Raw genomic sequence first — 14691 nt, 5'->3', positions numbered from 1 at the left:
CACAGACAGAGCAGGGCCCATGGAGGGGGGTTGGTTGGGGTGCCACCCCCTGTCACACACAGAGCCGCAGGGCGATCAGGGGGTTTGGGCGCTGCACCCTGTCATGCTGATCTGGTGCCAGGAGACCTCTTGGCTCCGCTGATCCCGGTGCTGGGAGGCATATTACCCTTTTACTATATAGGATAGAGGCCTGGTGCACGGGTGGGGGCCGGCTGGTTTGCCCTGAAGGGTGTCCTGGATCAGGGTGGGGGTCCCCACTGGGGTGCCTGGCCAGTCTGGGTGAGGGGCTGAGGGCTGCTTTCAGGCTGACTGAAGCTCCCAACCGCTCTTTTTTTTCTTTTTTCTTTTCTCTTCTGGGCCAGCTTTAGCTCTGGCTCTAGCTCTGAGGCTTCCGCTGCTGGTTTGTTTGCCGTTCTACACTCGAAACAATGTATAACTTCAGCTCTGAGATCCCAGCCGGCTATATTTTTTACAAAGTTTCAAACTGCCAGCTCAGAGGCCGGCAGCGCAGGTGGGGAACGTTGGAGTCTGCAGTCACGGGAGCAAGCAAGCCTCATGTTCGCTTCCAGCTGCCTGGCTGCCGGCCGCCATCTTGGCTGACAGTTAATTTGCATAAGGATACGCTGATTAGCCAATGGGAAGGGTAGCAGTCGTACGCCAATTACCATGTTTCTCTTTTATTAGTGTAGATAATCCCTGCTTTCGACCACATACTGACCATTTAAAAATTTTGATCGTATGTTAGGTTTTAGAAAAAAAATCAATGTATTTCACAAAGTAGAATTAGGTGAGGATCACATTCTTTGGTCACTATTATTACCCAATCAAACATTTAATCACCTCAGGCTTTAAAGCTATATGTAATTCTAGTTTTCTGTTTACAATGGTTAGATTCTAGTACAAGTGACTAAAATTTTTAAAAATTTACTGTTGGCCTTAATACCCTTTAATGCAAAATAAAGCACTCCAGTAGCTATGTTGTATGAATATAGTGAACAATTTCTTAAATTATGTGACTCCAAGAATACCTGTTATTTTAATATGTAATTTTTGTTTTTCTTAAAGAGATGTGAAAGCTGGAAATATTCTTCTTGGAGAAGATGGTTCAGTACAGATTGCAGGTAATGATTAGTATTTCTTTTATTTTGACTTAATGCTCAGTAGAACCACATTACCCATCTTTACATTTTCTGGATCATTTCTAGTCAAGCACCCTATATTGGCACATCCCTGCTGACTCTCAAGATATTCTTCACTTCTCAATTTTCATTTTCAATCTTAGATATTTTTCTGACTATTACTCATCACCTTCTAGTTATCCATTCCTTATCCCCCATTAGGGTCTTTTTCTATGGTTTCTCATAGCATTCTGTACAGCTTTTTAAAGGAGAAGTAGTCAAGAAACCTCCTTATGTTTAAGAATAAATATGCTATAGAGAGGTGATCTAGAGCTGCTTCTGTACTGGGGGACATGGGGTATTCGCCAATTAGGAAGAGTCATTTGAGAGGTGGAAGTGCGCTTTTGGGAGATTCAGAGCTGAAGAGTTGGAGTCCAGGGTCTGCCAAAGGTGGCTGTCCTGGTGAAGTAACCCTTGCTTCAGGCTGAGACTCCAGAATGGTGGAACCACAGGCTTGTTGAGCAAGCAGGTGATCTGAGAAAACCTCAGTGTAGTCCATGTACACTGTTGCAACAGTCTGGTGTTTGGCAGGAGGAAGATAATCACTCAAAACTTAATTCTCTCTTCAGCATTAAAAGATAACTTAGGTATACATTTTCATGTCCTAAGGTAAGGGAATATTTTAACCAAGACACATAATATTCTAATATAAAGGAAAAGATTGATAAATTTGATTCTTAAAATTAGCAACCTTTATTCATCAAAAGAGGAACCAACAGTGTATCACCTTGAATAAGTAAAAAGCAAACCACAGGGTATAGAGAAGATATTTGCAGCATGAATACTGATAAAGGGCTCAAATTTAGAATAAATAAAGGACTCATTAAGAAAAAAATCTGATTAGAAAATAGACATAAGGCTTCTCAAATGAAGACATTAAAACATAAGTATAGCTCTAACCAGTTTGGCTCAGTGGATAGAGCATCGGCCTGCAGACTGAAAGGTCCCAGATTTGATTCTGGTCAAGGGAATGTACCTTGGTTGCGGGCACATCCCCAGTAGGGGGTGTGCAAGAGGCAGCTGATCGATGTTTCTCTCTCATTGATGTTTCTAACTCTCTATTCCTCTCCCTTCTTCTCTGTAAAAAATCAATAAAATATATTTAAAAAAAAACAAAAAACATAAGTATAAAAGGTGTTCAGCCTCACTAGTAATCAGTTAAAAACAAAGTAGAGTATCATTGGGATACCATGTCATACTGACTCAGTTGGCTTACAAATCTAATAATACCAGTTGTTAGTTTGGATGTAAAGCAAGGAAAAAATCTCATACTCTGATCATGAGAGTGTAAATTAAGTTGAAGATATGCATACCCTAAAACTTTGGCTTTTAGATGGCATGGCCTAGAGAAACTCATGCTTACGTGTGCCGTAGTGCTCATAAGCATTGAGAAAGTTTAAAACAGCCCCCAGCCCTTCATTAGTGTACTGGATAAATAACTTGTGGTTAATTTATACATTAGAATACTATCTAGTTGAAATTGGGTAGAATTACAACTACATACAAAAACATTAATAAATTATAAAGACATAGGATGAAATAAACCAGTCAAATTAGATTACAGGGGCCCGCAAAAGTAGGTTTACAGTTTGTATATAGAATGTGATTCCATTATATAAGTTTAACATCAGGGACAATTGTCTATATTGCTTAGGGAAGCAAAACGAGGTGGAAGAAAAAAATAAAGGAGAGGACTGTGATAAAATAGTGAACAGAATTATTACCAGGAATCTGTCTTCCCACCTGGACAGCAATTGAACTGGCAGAATCTGATGCACAGTGGGGTTCTCGATAACATTTTGTCCGTCATTTCATTCTAATACTAGAGGCCCGATGCATGAAATTCATGCAAGGGGCTCGGCCCTCGCATCCCCAGCTTCGTCCAGAAGGTTGTCCAGAAGGTTGTTTGGCTGTCTGGTCTAATTAGCATATTACACTTTTATTATTATAGATAGATAGATGAGATGCTGTAGGAACTTAACTCTTTCTATATCAATTAGCTTATGGTAAAATTGGCTTCGTTATACATTGTTTTACTTAAAGTCACAGAACCTGTTGATGTTAAGTGAGGACTTACTGTAACTGTTTTGGAATTCTTTGGACCATTAAAGGCTTGAAAATTCTAGGGAAGGCCTTAGATTGCAAATTGTGCTTAATTTGGTCAATTTCAGAGCCAAATTTCTCACCCATCAGCCACTGTACGCAGCTGTGCATGTTTTGGAATGGTTTGCACACAACTTGTGGGAATCATAGTGGGCAAAAATTATCTGTTCTCCAAATATCATGCATCTGTGTTCTGATCAGTGATTGCTGCTTCAGATCTCAAAGGTGCAGGCAAAGAGGCAAACAGCCATTATGGTTGTTACACACCCTCTCCCTCCCCACAGTGATTTCCAGGCAACTTAATAGGCCAGCACCTGTTTTCCTTCCCTTCATTTTTCTCGTCTTTCCCCTTTTGGAGCCAGACATTAAAGACTAGGACATTAAAAAACACCTACATTTACAGGGAAAATTGGAAAGTGACTGCACATGCAGAAAAGATCTGAGAAGACCTTTAAGTTTACATCTCAGGCTGATGCTTGACATAGACACAGTCTCCAACAAACAAAAACATTTACAAAAAAACCAGCAAACCCTGGAAATGGGGTAGAATCTGATCTCCACAGTTGCCATATTATCAGATTTAAATCTCCAGTTTTCAACAGCAACAAACTTACAAGGCATTTAATGAAACTGCAAAGTATGATCTGTTCAAAGGAAATACATAAGTCAATAGAAACTGTCAGTGAAAAAGACCTGAAGGCAGATCTGCTATACAAAGATTTTAAAAGAGCCGTCTTAAAGATGCTCAGAGAAGTAATGGATGCTGTACAGAAACCAAAGAAAACAATGTCAGAACAAAATGGAGCTAGTAATAAAGAGAGAAAACCTAAAAGAAACCAAAAAGAAATTATGGAGCAAAAAGTACAATAACTATACTGTGACATGAAAAATTCACTGGAAGATTCACTTGCAGATTTGAGTTGGCAGAAGAATGAATTGGTGATCTTGGAGATAGGGAAATGAAAATTAACAATATGATGAATAGAAAGGAAAAGGGTTGAAGAAAAGTGAACAGAGCTGAGGGAGTAGTTAGACACCAGTAAGTGGACCAACATACACTTTGTGGGAAGTCCAGAAAGAGAAGAGAGAAAGGGGCAGAGAGAGTATTTGATGACCAAATTGGATGAATATAAACATCAAAGAAGCTCATTGACCACCAAGTATGAAAAACCCTAAGAGACACATTATAATCAAATTTATGAAAGCCAGGGACAAGAATCTTGAGAGCAGCAAGAAAGAAATGACTTGTCACAAGGGATACTGAATAATGTGGTCAGCAGATTTCTTATGAGAAACTACGGAGGCCAGAAAGCAGTGGGCCGATATATTCAAGTGCTAAAAGAAAAGAATTCTCAACCAAGAATCTATTATCTGATAAAACTTCATCAAAAGTGAGGGATAAATAAGACATTCTCAGATAAATAAAAACTGAGGATTGTGTTTCCACTTGGCCCGCCCTGCAAGAAATGCCCAAGGGAGACCTGCAAAGTGAAATGAGAAGATGCTAGACAGTAACTCCAAGCAGGATGAGGAAATAAAGACCTCAATAAAGGTAAATACATGGGCAAGTATGAGAGCTGTTATTATAAGTATTACTGCAACAATGGTTTGTAGCTCTACTTTTTGTGTTTTCTACATGATTTAAGAAACTAATACACTATTGAAAACAGCAATTGGTCTAAAAGTTAGTATTATAGTAACATTAGTTTATAACTCCGTCTTGTCTACATAATTTAAGAGACTAGTGCATTTAAAAGAATTGTTCATTTATGGTTTTGAACACACAATGTATTAAGATGTGCTTTTGTAACATCAGTAATCAAAAGGGTGGGAACAGGGCTATAAAGGAGAAGCGTTTTTCTCTCTTGAAGGTAAGTTGGTATAAATTCAAATTAGAGTGTTATAATTTTAAATGGCAAGTCTAACCCTTGTGGTAGCCACAAAGAAAATAACTGTAGAATATAGACAAAAACCAACTAAACACAAAACACAAAAGTAACGTAGGAAATGAGGACAAAACTATTAGATATAAGGAAAATAAATAATACAATGACAGAAGTTTCTTCATATCAGTAATTGCTTTAAATGTAAATGGTTAGCTCTCCAGTCAAAAGACAGAGATTGACAGAGTGGATAAAAAAAACACATCAAAAAACAAACAAACAAACAAAACACATGATCCAGTTATATACTGTATATACAGGTTTTCCCACTACCTGATGTAGAGCACTTTTATGAAATCTTTTGTAAGCCAAAATGGCTTAAAGCAAAGAGAATCTCCTGCTTTCAGAATGTTAACTTTAGCCACTTGATCTCACAAAAAACCTACATTGGTATAGTAATGGCTTTTTTTTTTGTAAACGTGAAAACCCTCTTCAGGTTTCTTTTAGCTAGTGAAAACAGGTACTCATGTAGTCTTTCGTATTATGCAAACTAGAAAGTGGGGATACCTTTATTGTTAAAATGTCAGTACTACCCAAAGTGATCTACAGATTTAGTACAATCACTATAGAAATCCCAATGATTTTTTTTTTTTGTAGAAATAGAAAAACCTATCCTAAAATTCATATGGGATCTCAAGTAACCTCAAATAGGCAAAACAATCTTGAAAAAGAATGAACAAAGCTGGAAGAATGACATTCCCTGTTTTTAAGACTTATTGCAAAGCAACAGTAATAAAAGTAGTATGTTACGTATGCCCTGGCTGGTATGGCTCAGTGTTTGAGCCTTGACCTATGAATTAGGAGGTCACAATTTGAATCCTGGTTAGGGCACATGCCCAGGTTGCTGGCTTAATCTCCAGTAGGGGGAGTATAGGAGGCAACCGATCAAAGATTCTCTCATTATTGATGTTTCTATCACTTTCTCCCTCTTCCTTCCTTTATGAAATCATTTAAAATATATATATATATTTTTAAAAATAGTATGTTATGGGCATAAAGATAGTCAGAGACAGATGAAATAGGAAAGAGAGCTCAGAAATAAACCCTCACATACAGAGTGTGGCAAAAAGAGGTTTATGGTTGTTTGTATGGAAAAATACAATAATCTATAATAATAAAAAGGTAATATGCTAATTAGACCAGACATCATTCTTGGCATCCTTCCAGACATAACCAGGGCTGGAGCAACACCCGGGTCCTGGGTGCCTGCTGGCGGCTGGAGGGAAGCCCCGGTCCCGGGTGCCAGAGGGAAGCCGGTGCCGGCAGCTGGGGGAAGGGAGGCCTACTCTTGCACAAATTTTGTGCATTGGGCCTCTAGTTAATAAATAATAGTGCAAGAATAAATTGCACTTCCCATACTCACAACTGTAAGTCTACTTTTGCCCACCCTGTATATGGTTAAATTGTTTTGACAAAGGTACTAAGTCTATTCAAGGACAAATGGTGATGAGAAAACTGCATATTCTCATGAAAAAAAATTAAGTTGGACCCTTATCTAACACCATATACAAAAATTAACTAAAAATGGATCTAAGATTGAAACATAAGACCTAAACAATGAAATTCTAAGAAGAAAACATAGAAAAATACTTTCATGACATTGGATTTGGCAATGATTTCTTAGAAATGATGCCAAAGGCATGGCTTAACAGAAGAAAAAGTAGACAAATTGGCCTTTATGAAAATTAAAAATTTTGTGCATAGACACTACCAAAAGAATAAAAGGCAACCCATTAAATGGGAGAAAATATTTGCAAGTCATATACCTGATAAGAGGCTAATCATATCCCGAATTTACGGAGAGCTCCTAAAACTTAACATCAAAAAGAGCAAGGTTTTAAAAAATGGATTTGAATAGACATTTCTCCAAAGAAGATAAACAAGGGGCCAGTAAGTACTTGAAAAGCTGCTCAACATCACTAATCATCAGGGAAATGCAATTCAAAACTACGAGGAAATTTCACCTCACATCCACCAGGATTGACTATCAAAAGAAAACCCCCAAACCCAGAAAATAACAAGGATATGGAGAAATTGGAATCCTTGTTCACTGTTGTTGGAAATGTAAAATGGTACAGCTGCTGTGGAAAACAGTATGGCAGTTCCTGAAACATTTAAAAATACTATATGATCCAGCAGTCCACTGAAAGCAGGGACTCAAACGGATATTTGTACACTCATTTTTATAGCAGCATTATTCATAGTGGCTAAATCGTGAAAGCAAACGAAGTGTTCCATCAATGAAATAATCAGTACACAAAATGGTATATACATACAATGGAATATTATTTAATTTATAAAGGGAGAATATTCTGATATCCTACAACATGGATGAATCTTGAGGACATTATGCTAAGTGAAATAAGCCAGTTATAAACAGAGAAATGCTGTATTATTCCACTCATATGGGGTACTTAGAGTAGTCAGAATCATAGAGACAGAAAGTAGAATGCTGATTGCCAGGGCTGTGTGGAGAGGGCAGTGAGGAATTATTGTTTAACTAGAGGCTCAATGCATGAAATTCGTGCAAGAGTAGGCCTTTCTTCCCCCGGCTGCCAGCACCGGCTTCCCTCTGGCACCTGGGACCCGGGCTTCCCTCTGGCCCTGACTTCGTCTGGAAGGACGTCTGGTATGACATCCAGCCTAATTAGCTTATTGCCCTTTTATTATTATAGATAGACTAGGGGCCCGATGCATGAAATTCATGCAAGGGGCTCTGCCCTCACAGCCGTGGCGGCTTGCCTCAGCCCTCGCAGCCCGGCTTCGTCCGGAATGAAGTCCAGGAGGTTGTTTGGCTGTCCGGTCTAATTAGCATATTATGCTTTTATTATTGTAGATGAGTATGCAGTTTCCGTTTGGGAAGGTACAGTGAAAAGAATGGAGTGGAGCAAGGAGGAAAACCTAAGACTACGATGATGTGTCGGGGTGGAGAGGAATGGAATGAAGGACCTGTTAAGCTGTGTTTTAATTTGGTCCAGAAGTTCCCCAGAGGCTCAGCTTACTCTCTGGGTGGCCCAGGTCTGCTGGGACGTGTCCTTTTTGCTTCTTGTGTAGCCATGCCCGTGCCCTGGCCTTTGTGTTTCTCTACTTGAGTAAAATTTGCTTTGTTCTCACACGCACAAAAAGTTTAGCAAGAAGAGCAGAAGATGTCATGCTGTTTGCATATAGAACTATAACTACTTTATATTATTTTCCTATTCATTTATGTTACTTACTGTACTTTTAATGCCTTGCTGTTATTTTCTCTGTTTCAGACTTTGGTGTTAGTGCTTTTTTAGCAACTGGTGGTGATATTACCCGAAATAAAGTGAGAAAGACCTTTGTTGGAACCCCTTGCTGGATGGCACCTGAAGTTATGGAGCAGGTACTGTGTGTGTTACTTTTTATTTATTTATTTTTTAAATATATTTTATTGATTTTTTACAGAGAAGCAGGGAGAAGGATAGAGAGTTAGAAACATCAATGAGAGAGAAACATCAATCAGCTCCCTCCTGCACATCCCCTACTGGGGATGTGCCCACAACCAAGGTACATGCCCTTGACTGGAATCGAACCTGGGACCCTTCAGTCTGCAGGCCAACGCTCCATCCCCTGAACCGAACCGACCAGGGCGGTTCTGTGTGTTTTAAAATGGTTTAGGGTTTTGTTATGAAATTGAAAAACACTGAGTAATGTTTGCTTCTGTTGGTATACTAGGTTAGGTTTGGGAAATACATATATTTGATCTTTGGTTAAGACTTTTGTCCTCCTTTAAAAGAGAACTAAAAAAAAAACAAACAAAAAAACTAGAACTTTACAAAGGACATATGCAACTAGGATTTATACTAAAGACAACCTAAGAAATAATATAATGAAGACTGGTTTAGTAATATTTTTCTTAGTACAAATTAAATGACCTAATCTTTTTTAAAAAAATATATTGATCTCAGAGAGGGAAAGAGAGATAGAAACATCAGTGATGAGAATCATCGATTGGCTGCCTCCTGCGTGCCCCCTACTGAAAATAGAGGTTGCAACCTGGGCAGGTGCCCTAACTAGGAATTGAACCCTGACCTCCTTGTTCATAGATCAACACTCAACCACTGAGCCACACCAGCCAGGCAGTATGACCAATTTTGTATTTTTATCACAGGTGTTTTTCATATTTTCATATGGAATTCATTAACCTTGCTTTTGTTTACCTATATAATATTTCTTTAAGTGAATGTACTATATTTAACGATTTCCCATTGTTGGTGAACACTCGTTCAGTTTGGTTCCTTTTTTTTTTTTTCCTGTTCCCAAGTATATTTAGCTTTTGTCTACTTTAGGTTATATGATTGGTTTAAAACCTATGAACACTTCCATGGTTCTTGACACATATTGGAAGCTACTTTTTAAAAGTGCTTTTAGGGTGGTAAAGGTAATCCTGTTCATCTCTCTGTTTCCTACAGGTCCGAGGGTATGATTTCAAAGCTGACATCTGGAGTTTCGGGATCACAGCGATTGAATTGGCCACGGGGGCTGCTCCTTATCATAAGTATCCGCCAATGAAGGTGAGCCTTATACCCCAAGTACTACCCCAGCTCCTGTCCCAGTTCCATTTCAGAGCCTTTCTTCATTTGACATTTTTACTCATGGAATTCTGCCCTGCATTCCTTCTAACTCCTGGAGCAGTTAAAATCTGTAGTAGATATTTGGTATTTAGTATTGAATGACTGTACATTGTAGCGGTCCTCTTTATATGATGACTGTCCATCTCCTAACACTAACTGGTTTGATATTAGGGTCTGATGCCTCTCATTTTAGTGTGTGTTCCTTACAGTCACCTTTAATGGGGATGAACAGCCTTACTGGGGATGGTGATCGTTTCTACTTCATAAGGTTGTTGGAAGGGTTATGAATTAATAGTGGTTATAGCTGATATTCATTGAGCACTTATTTTTCCAGGCACTGCTTTAAGAGCTTTTTATATCTTAAATAAGATAACCCATGCAAAGTGTTCATGTGCCATACATATGTATTATTTTTAATATTGGATAAGATTTTGCTTAGGACACTAAGCAGCTTTTATTAAAAGCCTAGTATTATTTCCTAGTGTAGTAGTTACCTGAAGTGTAGTCATTAATCCTGTCCCTAACATTAGTAACAGAATGAGTATTTTGTGTTTAAGATGGTGCTGCCAGTACTATTGGTAACCATTTTTATCTATGTGACCCTTTAGTTGTAATATGCACATGAATTCTGTTTTGTTTGCAGTTATTGTTTATAGTTGTTTTGTTTTTAGTTATTGTTTATAGTTCTTGCCACTTTATAAGATACTCTATGACTGTTTGAAATGGCAGACCACCATTGTGAATTGTTATATTGATATTATCCACACCTGTATGATTTTGGTGTACTGTAGAACCTCTAAAACAGTGGTTCTCAACCTTCTGGCCCTTTAGATACAGTTCCTCATGTTGTGACTGAACCATAAAATTATTTTCGTTGCTACTTCATAACTGTAATGTTGCTACTGTTATGAATCATAATGTAAATATCTGATATGCAGGATGGTCTTAGGCGACCCCTGTGAAAGAGTCGTTCGACCACCCAAAGGGGTCGCGACCCACAGGTTGAGAACTGCTGCTCTAAAAAGATGTTATTCTGTCCCCTTTAAGGATCTAACAATGCGGAGAGGCAAAAAACCAGTAAAAGATTATTAAGAAAAAAACCTCTCTCTCTCCATATTCAAAACATATCCTATATAACAAAAGGGTAATATGCAAATCGACCAAACATCGGAATGACTGTTCACCATGATGTGCACTGACCACCAGGGGACAGATGCTCAATGCAGGAGCTGCCCCCTGGTGGTTGGTGTGCTCCCACAGGGGGAGCGCCGCTCAGCCAGAAGCCGGCTCACGGCTGGCGAATGCAGGGAGAGGCTCCCGCCTCCACGGGGGCTCCTGGACTGTGAGAGGGTGCAGGCCAGGCTGAGGGCCTCCCCCCACTGAGTGCACGAATTTCGTGCGCTGGGCCTCTAGTACATATATATTGACCTACATGTTTGATGGGTGCAATTTTGATTCTGTGAAAGGTAAGTGATGTTTAAGGTCATAGTTTGCCTAAAGGTTGAAGATTCCTAGGAGAAAGTGGATATTCACAAAACTTTAAGAATTTTTTTTTTTATATAACTGTAAGGTGAGAGGCTGATTTTAAGCAAAAAATAAAAGCTTATTTTTATTTATTTTTAAACTACAGGCCCAGTGCACAAATTCATGCACGGGTAGGGTCCTAGGCCTGGCCAGCGATCGGAGTGGATCGAGGCCTTCATTTCGTGCTGCCCCTGGTGGTCAGCACACTTCATAGCAAGCGATCGAACTCCTGGTCTCCTAGTGAACTGCCAAGGGGACACTTTGTATATTAGCCTTTTATTTTTTAGTGTTGACTTTATGTGTAGAAAAATGGCTTATGCTTTTATAACAATAGTCAAACAGTATAGTAAAAGAATCACCCAAAGCCCCATCACATAAAAATGACTTTCATTACTTGCATCTCTGTGCCTTAAGCTAGTACGTTGCCATGAAAGTCCAGGAAGGAACAGATGGACAGGACAGTCAAGATTGTCAGTTGCTGCGGGGAAGGTAGGAATAACGAGAACTAAAAAAGTCTCCAGCTTTGTTTCCTAGGACATCATTAGTGATTTTAATGATAGAACTATCTGAGGAGTTCTGGGAAGAGAAGGCCAGATAACAAGGCATCAAGTTGAAAGAGAGCCATGAATAGGTAAAGTCAGCAAGTTCACACTCCGAATTTTGCTATGGTTTTAATTTTTTTAAAGGTAGTTTGGCAGTATAGGAGTGGGGACAGAAGACATGAAGAAAGGAGTCTAATTAAAGAATATACAGTGTGGATACAGTTGAGCCCTAGTAGGCACAGCATCTGGGAACTTCCTGTAGGATATTGTTTATGTGGATAACTGGATTCTGAACAACTGGTCTAAATGTGAACTTCTAGGAAATAATATCTGCTCGTATGTTGGGGGTTGTCCATATTAAAATGTCTTGGCCACAGTATTTAATTTTAGTTTACTGCGTCTTTAGAAGTTTTTATTATATTGAAAATTCTTACAGGTTTTGATGTTGACACTGCAAAATGATCCTCCTTCTTTGGAAACTGGTGTTCAAGATAAAGAAATGCTGAAAAAATATGGAAAATCATTTAGGAAAATGATTTCATTGTGCCTTCAAAAGGATCCAGAAAAAAGGTAAATATCAGATAAGGCTTACTTTTCTCTTCATCTAATATGTTACTAGGAATCACATACATACATACGCAGAGAATTATTTGTGCATATGAAAGAGAGATGAACATATAGAGCAGCGGTTCTCAACCTGTGGGTCGAGACCCCTTTGGGGGTCGAACGACCCTTTCACAGGGGTCGCCTAAGACCATTGGAAAACACATATATAATTACATATTGTTTTTGTGATTAATTGCTATGCTTTAATGATGTTCAATTTGTAACAATGAAATTGGGTGTCACCACAACATGAAGAACTGTATTAAAGGGTCGCGGCATTAGGAAGGTTGAGAACCACTGATATAGAGGATAGAATGAGAAGGTTCAGAGTGTGTGTATGTAACAGACACACACATACACATATATATGTATACAAATCTACATGTATGTACCTATGGACTTTACAGGAAGGATTAGGAAGAATGTGGAAGATAAAATATTCAAGGAAATAATAGCTGAGAATTTCCTAGAATTGATATACCTATATCCTCTGGTTAAAGACCATCTCTCAAAATTCCAAGCAGCATTCCCCTTTTCCACTTGGTCATGAAACTACAGGACAATGAGGCAAATAGAAACTCTTAAATGCACACTGAGGGAACAGATTACCTCCTGAGGAATGGCAAGTAGACCATTAGCCACTTCCCTAATAATAACAGTTGATGCCAGAATATACTGGCATAATGTTGAGAGAAAATAAACCCAGAATTCTCCAACTAATCAAATTAACATTCAAGAATTAAGCATAGGATTAAGATATTTTTCAGACAAAGATTAAGTTTTTCAGTTATGTTTTAGCACTTAAAGAACTCTTATAAATTGTATTTAGAAAGAAGGAAACAATCCTAGAAGAAAGGAATAAATTATAAGAAGCAATGTTGTGCAAACAAACTATTGAACCTATTGAAAACTTGACTGAATGAAAAAATAGGAATGGTAATGACTGTTGTCAGTGTGCATTTATTCTGTCTGTTACTCTTTGTAGAAATCCTGGTTCTCAAGCTTGAGTGCACATGGGAATCACCTGGAGAATTTGATCAGCTAATGATCCCTGGTTCCACTCTAATTGGTGTGGGTGCAGCCTAGGCACCAGGATTTTTTTCAGCTCCGAGATATAATGCGCGGCACCATTTAAGAACCACTGTTTTTAGGGAATTGACCAGGTGATCCTGAACCTTAGAGAAGTGATTTGCTCAGAATTACGTGGTAGGTGTGGTGTAATCAGGATCAGGCTCTGAAGTATAGAATTGCTTGTTCTTTATTCTCAGTCATACTTAGTTAAAAATTTGTAAAGTTGGTGTGATGCCTTTACTCAAATAAAGGAAATAAGACTCTGCACAGTTGAGTAAAATCGAATTTAGATTAAATTTGGGGAATATCTATTAAGTGTAGAGTATTTTTTTAAGTGAAATCTATTTTTAATATGTTAACAAGTTGAAGGCTAGCAAGCAGCCACATAGCAAGAAGCAGAGGACTTTGTGAATTTAGATGTATTTTTTTTCTTTTCAAAATATTAGTTTGATTGTTGACACTATTATAGATGTCCCCATTTCTTCCTACTTTGCCCAGCTCCACCCAGCACCACCCTGCCCCCCAATGCCCTGGCCGTCACCACACTGCTGTCGGTGTCTAGATGTATTTTTATGCCTTGTTAAAGTAAACATTTTCTAGCCTGCTTCTTGGGAAATAATATTAAATAGCAAATGTGTTGGAAGCCACTGAGAAATCATGCTTCCAAAAAGAAATTTCACCGAATGACTTTGTCAAAGAACCTACAATAATTATTATCAGGACATTTCTACCTGAGTTTTTATTCTACTTAATGTCTTATACCAAGTTTATCATAGTTTTCTCAGCTTTGAAGATAAAAACCCATATTACATTTGAATTAATTATAAAAGCTTTCTTTTCTGGTTTTAGACCAACAGCAGCAGAATTGTTGAGGAACAAATTTTTCCAGAAAGCAAAGGTAGGAATTTCTAACTTTTGATTTTTGTGTTCATTTTCTCTTCCTCAGTTACCTAAAGTAGGTTCACTGCTCAGAAGCTGTACTATGTTAATATGGTTGTGTTTAGAAGAATGGTAGTAGTAGATCAAATAATTGCAGAGGCTGCCATTTATACAGTCTTTGGTAATTATGATACATGATTTAGAATAAGTAAATTTATTTTTCATATAAATTAATTTAAATGTCAATAGA

The 14691-nt window shown here is 38.3% G+C and overlaps 1 protein-coding gene across 1 annotated transcript in view; it reads left to right on the top strand.

The window, feature by feature from the left end:
* The window catches only part of OXSR1 (oxidative stress responsive kinase 1), a 72551-nt gene that overhangs the window by 38153 nt on the left and 19707 nt on the right, over positions 1–14691 (top strand). Inside the window, exons 5-9 of the mRNA XM_070391600.1 lie at positions 1066–1121; positions 8479–8588; positions 9658–9759; positions 12322–12455; positions 14412–14460. Of these exons, the coding sequence (XP_070247701.1) occupies positions 1066–1121; positions 8479–8588; positions 9658–9759; positions 12322–12455; positions 14412–14460 (451 nt within the window). The remainder of the gene's footprint in view (positions 1–1065; positions 1122–8478; positions 8589–9657; positions 9760–12321; positions 12456–14411; positions 14461–14691) is intronic.

Source organism: Myotis yumanensis, unplaced genomic scaffold, assembly GCF_028538775.1.
Source record: "Myotis yumanensis isolate MYYU_CA2020_CCGP unplaced genomic scaffold, mMyoYum1.0.hap1 SCAF_14, whole genome shotgun sequence".
NCBI lineage: Eukaryota > Metazoa > Chordata > Mammalia > Chiroptera > Vespertilionidae > Myotis > Myotis yumanensis.
This window is presented reverse-complemented; position numbering and strand designations above follow the sequence as displayed.